The 10,383-nt window shown below is 38.0% G+C and overlaps 1 protein-coding gene across 1 annotated transcript; it reads left to right on the forward strand.

The window, feature by feature from the left end:
* The first annotated feature begins 2,926 nt into the window (after window positions 1–2,926).
* Window positions 2,927–9,522, forward strand: LOC136811965 (uncharacterized). The gene is made up of 4 exons (XM_067068573.1): window positions 2,927–4,089; window positions 4,125–4,932; window positions 5,217–5,892; window positions 7,580–9,522. The coding sequence occupies exons 1-4, from the start codon at window positions 2,927–2,929 to the stop codon at window positions 9,520–9,522; spliced, it is 4,590 nt and encodes a 1,529-aa protein (XP_066924674.1).
* Window positions 9,523–10,383: the final 861 nt, after the last annotated feature.

Genomic DNA, 10,383 nt, shown 5'->3' on the forward strand with positions numbered 1-10,383 from the left:
AAGATAATCCACGTCGGGAAACACGGACAGAATGAGAAACTAAGCTTTACACTGAAAGAAGGACAAATAACAGAGTGCGAATCTGATTGGATGAGTACCGCTCGCTAACAAATTCTGATTGGCTGTAAGTCTTTAGCTTCGGGATTCCGATTGGATCATTTTCGCCAGGCTTCGGCATATTAGGCGTGCGATCGCACGCGCACGCCTCCGCACACGCCTAAAAGCCTTTTAGGCGTGCAATTTATCACACGCTATAAATCATGAAAACCTAGCGAGGCGTGCGATCAATCGCACATGCAAAAATTTATTCCAGAAATATTTTTTCTGCTTGTTGAAAGAAGATCAAATATCATTTTCTACTTCAATCATAAGAACCAAATAGATGAAAGATAAACTTTCCTTTACTCTTTCAAACTGCTATATGTATACAAAATTTCTTATAAAAAAGTTACTCTAATGGATACACATCTTCTCTCTCCTCTTTCTCTCATACTATGCTTTGGTCTTCAATAAACAAGCCTTTCTCAAAAATAACTTTTGCTGCACGATTTTTCGTCTCTCTAAAACCTTTTTAAAAAAATCACTTTTGCTGTATGATTTTTCCTCTCTCAAATCTTTTTCCTTCCCTCTCGCATGCTTTGTTTATGAGGTCGTTGGTTTATGACAATAAACTAGCTCTTCTTAAAAGTTACTTTTGCTACATGATTCTTCTTCTCATTTGTTTTCCTAAAGTAAAGTATTCTCCTTCTTGATTATTCAGTGCTCTTTTGGTTTCTGTTTTTGTTTTTCAAATATGAAGATTGAATATACACTTTCTTCTTTCCTGTTGTTACAGCATCAGCTGCAGTTTTGTTTGTTTTCAGTTTCATGTTCTTTTGGTCTTTTCAGTTTCCTGCCTTTTGGCATTTTTTCAGTCTGGTCTGTGTTTTGTCTTGTTTTTTGCATTTGGAGTTTTTTGTCCCTTTTGGCCATTTTTATGTTAATTTATGTTAATTTATTCATCAAATCAATATTTATTTAGTCAACTTTGCTTTATTATTGCATAATTAATTTATAAATTTTTGGTCTGTATTTTACACATCAAAGTGCATAAATTGCAGAGTCACTCTCAGACCTGCAATTCATTTCACAAGAGACACTTGAAGGGTGAACATCAAATTCAATAATTCAAATTCAAACTCAAAACATCATTTCACATTTCACAACATTCACACCCAGGCTAGCTGGTAAGTTTGCTTTTCAGTGTTTGCTTTTGTTTGCCATTTTTGCCTGGGTGCTTTCTTTTTGCTTAGTCATGCACTTGTAGGATTTAGGTCGGCCATCTTGGATTTTTATTTTCTACTTACATTTTTTCAACATAGACATACAAATTATACATATACTCTTAGATTTCATTTTTCAATTCAAATATTCAAATCAATCTTTGTACTGACATATAAATTTCAAATTAGACTTAGATTTCAGACTTATATTTTTCAAACTTATACTTTTCAGACTTAGATAGAGACATTTTGTAAGACTTAGTCAAATTTTTCTCTTTTAGTTTGAACACATTCACATCAAGTGTTACAAACACAGCCTTCTATTGTCACCCTTCATTGTTTCTGCCCCAACATTCAAACAGCAAGGGGTTCAATCGCACCTCAATGCAAACACGACCGAAGGAGAGATTCGACTTCAACTCGTACTCAAAAACTGGTCGTAAAATATCAAAGCCAAAGGAGACCACACCTCCACTTCAAGCAACTTCAAATCAACCCAAGGAATTACTTCCACCTCAATCAACAGATTCACTTCCATCAATGTCGGATCCGCCCCTATTTGAAGGCGACCTACCACTTCCAACTGATGGCGATCCACCTCTTACCGAGATCATTCCACATCGGACCAGAGTGGACCCACCTCAACCAACTCCAATGGATGTCAAACCACGTGACACTCCACCAACTGATACAACAAATACAGGTACAAATGAACTTTTTCTTCTAATGGCGCAACTTCACGAGGATATCACAGATACCATTGATGACAATCCGGTCGATATGATACACCCTGAGAGGATGAAAGAATGCGTTACAAAGCTAGAAACATTGCGTACTGAATACAAAAACACTAATAGAAAGATCAAACTACAATTATCAAAGGATGATTATGAAAAATCATACTCCAAACCATTTACCATGCTGTGTTGTGATATCATTCAATATATTGGACGAGTTAACAAATTCTTCAAAGACAGTAGTGATGTAAACACTGAGATACAAACCAATGCAGACAAACAGAAATCAGATTTCATTGTAAGCGAAATTGATCGTTCTATAAACTTTCTCACTGCCTCGATGTTATGCTCTGTCAGTCTTATCAGCAATGTCGATTTAAAGCAACGCAAGACTCTTCTTGAAACACAAAGTAAAGAACTGAAGGAGATTTCCAATAAATTACAAGAACTTATTTACTTACGTCCACCAATGGACAAATACAAAGAACTGAAATCATCATATTCCTCTCTGCAAGATAAAAAGGAGGAGTATGAAAAGAAACTTAACAACGAACTCAAGTCGAGAGAACTTGACAAACTCGAAACTTTCAACAAGCGGCGACTGAACATCAAACTCAAATCGTTTAGCGGCTATGATTCTCCAATTGATATATACACCTTCATCGCAGAGTTCAAGAAACTGTATGAGGACTCTGTACCACAATCAATGCAAGCTGAATTACTAAAGAACAATCATCTGGATGGTCAAGCATTATCACTCGTTCGAAACATCGATAACATCCAAGACATCTGGGGTCGACTTAAAAACGTATTCGGCGACCGGCAAGTTTTACTTCAACACAAGCTCCAATCGTTGTACAGTATTGAAACCAAATCTAAAGATCCAATGAAAACAATTGACTTTCTTTCAAAAATAACCAATTCTATATGAGAGATTTAATGCAACTTGCAGCCACTCATGATATTGAAAATGAACTTTACTACAGTAACGCCTTGAACCAAGTCAGTGAAAAACTTGGTGATCAACGAATGATGAGATGGCTTACTCTTACTTGTGAAGAACCAAAGAGCGGCAAGTACAAGTGGAAACAACTGATTGATTTTCTGGAGAAAGAGATGAAAGTTCACCAACAGAAAGCTGCCATCCAAAAATCAAACAAACAACCTGACACCGAAAAACCCAAAGGCGGAGGTGGTAAAAGAGGTCGATCAACTTACAACACGTTTCCTGACCAATCTTCATGCTACATCTGTGGAGCAACAGATCATACACAAACCAATGGTCCTAGTGGAACAAAGCTAGTACAATATTTCTCCTGCAAAGTGTTCGTCGAAATGACTCCAGCTGAGCGATTCAAAACCTTGCAACAGAAGAATCTCTGCTACCAGTGTCTCTTCCCCGGGGCACGACGTGACCAAGGCAAACACAAAGAGGGTCAATGTCAACAGACGTTCATATGCCATCATCCTTACCATCAACCTTTCAAGCCAAGGAAGCATATCCTCGTTTGTGAAGAACATAAGACGAACCAACAAAACCTGGACATCCTAGAACATTACAGAACCAGATGCATCATCCGTCAACCTGTGCCAGCCTACTCCAAAGAAATAAAGCTGACCTTCCATTCTGCTAACGACTCAAACGATGAGGATCCCGAAGCAATCTTCATGCTACAACCAATCTCTGTCAATGGAAAACAATTCACCATATTTTATGACTCTGGGTGCTACGACTTCATTGTACGTCATCACGCAATCAAAAAACTTGGCAACCGAGCAAATCAACAATACGCTGGTCCTATCACAATGGGCGGCGTTGGTGGCATATCAAGTCAAAGCAAGCACGGCACCTACAAAATTGATCTTCCACTCATTGATGGAACAGATGCAACTCTCGTTGGACCATGCTTGGACCAAATCACTCAGAAGTTTCCGACATACAAATTGGACGGTGAAGTCATCAACGACATTCGTAAAGATTATGCCAAATCTGGTGGTGATCCATGCAATCTTCCTCTGGTCCCAAAACAAGTTGGTGGTCATACAGATTTTATGATGGCATCAAATATTCAAGATACTTCCCGGAGGAGGTATTCAAGATGCCATCAGGACTGACAATTTACAGATCATGCTTCAAAAGTCCAGACGGATCAACCGGCGTTATTGGTGGTCCACACCCTGTCTTCAACACATCAAAGAATCACCATTTCAACACCAATAAATTCATCAATGATCAACACGAGCTGTTTAAGTTGGGATATCATGTCAATCCTGACCTTCACCTGCTCGGATACACCAACAAGAATACCGACATCTTCATTACATCAAACTCAGCCATTGAAGAGAAGTCTGAATTTTTCAACCAATCACAAGACGTTGGAAGCGAATTCCAATACAGATGTATCAACTGTCGTGGCTGTAAATCCTGTAAGGTACTTTCAACAACTGACGAGGTCATGAGTGTACAAGAAGAAGTTGAACAACATGTTATCAATGAATCAATCAATGTTGATGTTTGCAAGCAAAATTCGACTGCATTTTTACCACTTCTACATGACCCATCATTATATCTTTCTCCAAATAGAAAGATTGCACTCCAGATCTACAACCAACAACTGAGACGGCTATCAAAGTACTCCAAAGACAAGGAAGATGTCCTCAACTCAGAGCAAAAACTTCAAACTCTCGGCTACGTGGATTATTTAAAAAACCTCAGCCCAGATGTACAACGTACACTTCGAAACACCAACATCAACAACTTTATTCCATGGCGCGCAGTATGGAAGGAGAACTCAGTGTCAACTCCGTGCCGTATTGTGTTCGACGCTTCAATGAAGACCGGAAGTGGCTTCTCACTCAACGACATCATTGCAAAAGGAAGGAATAACATGAATAAGCTCTTAGAAATTTTCCTGCGGTGGAGGGGACACAAGGTTGGTATCCACACAGATGTTGCTAAGATGTATAACACCATACAACTCGATCAAACTCACTGGTGTCTCCACGTTATCTGTGGGAAGAAAATCTCAACCCAGACAAACCGCCCGAAGAGAAAGTCATAAAGACCCTTATCTATGGCGTGAAATCAAGTGGGAACCAGGCGGAGCATGCGCTTCGTGAAACTGCAAAAATTTTCAAAGACCAGTACCCGGAAGTTCACAAGATCATAACCGATGATGTATACGTGGATGACTGCATAACCGGTCATCAATCACAGTCAGAAGCCAACCACTTAGCCGACAACTTAGAACTGGTGGTCAATCATGGTGGATTTTCACTAAAAGGATTCACCTTCTCAAATCAACAACCAAATGACAAACTAACAGCTGATGGTGAGACTGTATCAGTGGCTGGTCTCAAATGGTATCCATTGGAAGATCAAATCAGCCTAGATATCCCAGAACTGAACTTCGCAAGAAAATATCGAGGCAAGAAACCCAATGAAATCAAAGAAATACCACTCAATCTCACGCGTCGACAATGTGTCTCAAAAGCATCTGAAGTGTTTGACATCTCTGGACTTCTAACGCCGATTACTGCAACATTGAAAATGGACCTCCACACTCTCGTCAAACGCAAAATGGATTGGGATGATATTCTACCCAACGATCTCAGACATCTTTGGTCATCACATTTCGAAATGATTCAAGAACTCAAATCCATCAAATTCAACCGTGCTATTGTGCCACCAGATGCAGTTAATCTAGACATCACAACTCTCGATTTTGGTGATGCAAGCCAGGATCTAGCATGCTCATCTATCTATGCTCGATTCAAAAGAAAACAAGGCGACTACTCCTGTCAATTGATCTTCGCCCGCTCACTACTTGTACCGGATGAATATACTCAACCAAGAGGGGAACTGTATGCATCAATCATCAATACCCACACAAGTGAAGTTGTAAGGGACATGTTTTTTAATTGTTTCGTTTTTAGGGGTCTTGGGAAATCATCATTTATTTCTAATATAATGAATGAACTAAAATTATGCCCTGGTGATGGTTGCGTGGAAAAGATGGACTTTAAAAATTTAAAAGAATTTTTTCTAAAGCTTAAATCTGTCATGACTTATGCTTCAACAAAGTGCGGTCCAAAAATGAGCCAATACTTAGCATTTAAGTAGGAGCAAATACTTAGCATTTGGATTTAGAGGCTTGTATCTCTCTCAATCTTTCTGCTATGACTCTAATACTTTGCACATGCCTTTTTATACCTTATAAGATCAATATACCAACATAAGCAATCATTAAAAATGGTTGTATGGTCCCATTATGAGCATGTTTTTAGCATTGGGTGTGGCTTTTTTTTAATTCGCCAGCACAGTTAAGATATAAACACAAAAGAACTATGATATTGATATTATGCATACTTGAGGCATTCAAAAAGATAGAAAAACCAAATTTGGCCGATATAAAGCATTCCAGGGTCCTTTTATGAGCAAAAATTTAGCATTGACTGGACTTAGAGTTCTTGAAGGCCATGTCTTTATGCTAAAATTTGATAACCCGACAGGTTATTGTTATTTCATAGCTCATTTAGGTGCTATTTGATGCTTGGATCATTCACGAAGCTTAAAAAGTCTTTTCTGTGATCTTTGTCATAGTTAAATGGACCAAAAACGAGCAGTATTTTAGCATTTAACGAAAAATGTTAAATATTTGCTCGTTTCTGGACCCTGAAAAGGTTTTGAACATCAAATAAGTTATCATTAATGTTTGATACACAATTTAACAGAACTTTATGAGGTTATTTTATGTTCCTAGGTCTTAAAATGAGCTGAATTTAGCAAAAATTAGACTAGGTGTGAAGTTAATTTTAGTAAGAGAAGCAGAATAAATTGCAGTATTTCCAGTGGAAAATGCTAAATTTAGCTCCAAACGGGCCCTTTAACAGCTCAAATGTTTTATTGGTGTTAATAACTTGATTATTAAACTACTTCAAAGGAAGTTAAGAAGGTTTTACACCCACTCCAGCCTTTTAATTAGGTGTTTAGAAACATACTAGTAATTCTGCTGCAGTATTTTCTGTTGGAAAAATGCTAAATTTAGCTCCAAACGGGCCCATTAACAGCTCAAGTGTTATATTGGTGTTAATAACTTGATTATTCAACTATTTCAAAAGAAGTTATGGAAGTCTTATATCCAATCAAGTCTTTTACTTTGGTGTTTTGGCACTTATTGTCAATGGGGAAATAGGTGCTAAAAAAGTGCTCTAAAAAGGGCCCCACAATAGGAAAATGTGGGCCTTTTAACAATAGCCTGCTTTAATTGCCATCCCTCTATGAGAATCATTGGTCAGATAGACAACTTCCTGGGTTTTTAGCTCTGATTTAGATCATTGTGCGAAACACATACAAATGCTAAAATTTGCTCCTAACTGGCCCCTACAACAGCTAGAATTTTGGGAAAAGAACTTTTTGGGGTCCTATCATCACTACTAACATCCTGTGAAAATTTCGGACCTCCAAGTTACCCCAATCAAAATTTAGCTTTTTTGAAAATGCCAAAAACGAAACAATTAAAAAACATGTCCTAAGAAAGTCATTCCATTCAACACATACTGGAGCTTCCAAATTCACAGATTCGCAAATCACCCTCTACTGGATCAACAACACTTCACTACAACTCAAGCAGTGGGTCCGCAACCGTGTAAACGAGATTCACCGACTAACAGACATTACATCATGGAAATACGTCCAATCAAACAACATGATCGCTGACATCGGAACAAGAAGGTGTACAACCATGACCGATGTTGACCAATCCTCCCAGTGGATCAATGGATTCCAGTGGATGACGCAAGAAGTATCAGAATTCCCAGCACTTACCGCCAAAGAAATAAGGCTCAGTCAGGTGGAATTGGAACAAGCTAATCGTGAAGCCAAGATTCCTTCAACTCATTCTGTCTATCACAATCAACTAATCACTAATGAGTTTCTCAACAAAACGCAACAAAGATACAAGTTCTCCAATTATGTGGTTGACCCAAATCGCCATTCTTTCACCAAAGTTGTGCGTGTCTTCGCAATAATGTTACGTTTCATCAAACTTTGTCGCACTAAAGGGAAAACAAAGATCAATTCTTCAATTAAACCACACATAATCCTTACAAATGAGGAGATATCTCAAGCTGAGAGATATTTCTTTCAGAAGGCTACTCAAGAGGTCAAACATTTCGTCAAACAAAAGGTTGGCAAGATATCAATTGAAAAGGATGGTATTCTTCATCACATTGGTCGTTTACTGCCAGAAGACTCGATTACAGTTGCTGGTAGAATGACATCAACCATGAAAGATCTTACATCAACGCCATTTTGTGTGCCAATCATCGATAAACACTCACCATTGGCTGTCAGCATAATCAACGACATCCACTGGAATAGCACCGTCAAACATTCTGGTGTTGAAACAACTTGGCGAGAAGTCCTCAAGACCGCATACATCTTAGAAGGAAGATCACTCGTCAACTTCATACGTTCTTCATGTCCACGCTGTCGCTATATCAACAAAAAGACAATCGCTGTGGAAATGGGACCACTTTCACAAGACAACCTCATCATCGCACCTGCATTTTACATATCACAAGTGGATCTTGCAGGACCATTTTCAAGCTACTCGCAACATCACAAACGCACTACCGTAAAGATATGGCTGGTTGTATTCTGTTGCGCCACAACAACTGCTGTCAACATCAAAGTAATGGAGGATTACTCTACTACGTCGTTTTTGCAAGCCTTCACACGTTTCTCCTGTCAGGTTGGATATCCTAACAAACTTCTGGCAGACGAAGGAGGTCAGCTCATCAAGGGCTGTGAGACAATGAAACTCGACATTGTTGACATCGCATTCCAACTTCATCGAGATCAAAGAATCAACTTTGAAACATGCCCAGTTGGTGGTCATAATCATCATGGCCGTGTTGAGAGGAAAATTCGTGAGGTCAGATCATCCTTAGAAAAATCAATGCACAACGAAAGACTTTCAATCATACAGTGGGAGACAATGGCAGCCATCCTCACAAACTCCATTAATGATGCACCAATAGCTGTTCGAAACGTGAAAGGAAACTTCGAAATGGGAGACTTGCTAACACCCAACCGCTTAATCCTTGGGCGAAACAACAATCGTGGCCCAAGTGGTACCTTATCTGTTGAAAATGATTATGACAAGATAATCCGATCAAACCAAAAGATCTACGACGCTTGGTTTGACTCATGGCTAGTGTCACACGTTCCAAATCTTATTGAACAACCAAAATGGTTCAACTCAAACAAGCACGTCAAGGCTGGTGATATCGTTCTGTTCACAAAACAGGATTCCGTCATTTCATCCACGTATCAATATGGGATTATCAAAGAAGTGAAAGTGGATCGGGATGACAAAATACGAAAAGTTGTCGTTGAATACCAAAATTCATCTGAAAATGTAAAACGTCTGACTACAAGATCTGTGAGATCACTGGTATTAATTCACTGTGTTGATGAACTAGATCTATCTAAAGAACTTTTCAAGTGTTCAACTTGAATATAATTATGATCAATGGGAAAATTCAAATAAATTGTTTTTTCAAATACAAATATATTTTTCAATTCAATATTTTTGTGGGGGGAGTGTTACAGCATCAGCTGCAGTTTTGTTTGTTTTCAGTTTCATGTTCTTTTGGTCTTTTCAGTTTCCTGCCTTTTGGTATTTTTTCAGTCTGGTCTGTGTTTTGTCTTGTTTTTTGCATTTGGAGTTTTTTGTCCCTTTTGGCCATTTTTATGTTAATTTATGTTAATTTATTCATCAAATCAATATTTATTTAGTCAACTTTGCTTTATTTTTGCATAATTAAATTATAAATTTTTGGTCTGTATTTTACACATCAAAGTGCATAAATTGCAGAGTCACTCTCAGACCTGCTATTCATTTCACAAGAGACACTTGAAGGGTGAACATCAAATTCAAATTCAAACTCAAATATCATTCACATTTCACAACATTCACACCCAGGCTAGCTGGTAAGTTTGCTTTTCAGTGTTTGTTTTTGTTGCCATTTTGCCTGGGTGCTTTCTTTTTGCTTAGTCATGCACTTGTAGGATTTAGGTCGGCCATCTTGGATTTTTATTTTCTACTTACATTTTTTCAACATAGACATACAAATTATACATATACTCTTAAATTTCATTTTTCAATTCAAATATTCAAATCAATCTTTGTACTGACATATAAATTTCAAATTAGACTTAGATTTCAGACTTATATTTTTCAAACTTATACTTTTCAGACTTAGAGACATTTTGTAAGACTTAGTCAAATTTTTCTCTTTTAGTTTGAACACATTCACATCAAGTGTTACGAACACAGCCTTCTATTGTCACCCTTCAATGTTTCTGCCCCAACACA

Source organism: Clytia hemisphaerica, unplaced genomic scaffold, assembly GCF_902728285.1.
Source record: "Clytia hemisphaerica strain Z4C2 unplaced genomic scaffold, Clytia hemisphaerica genome assembly, whole genome shotgun sequence".
Lineage (NCBI taxonomy): Eukaryota > Metazoa > Cnidaria > Hydrozoa > Leptothecata > Clytiidae > Clytia > Clytia hemisphaerica.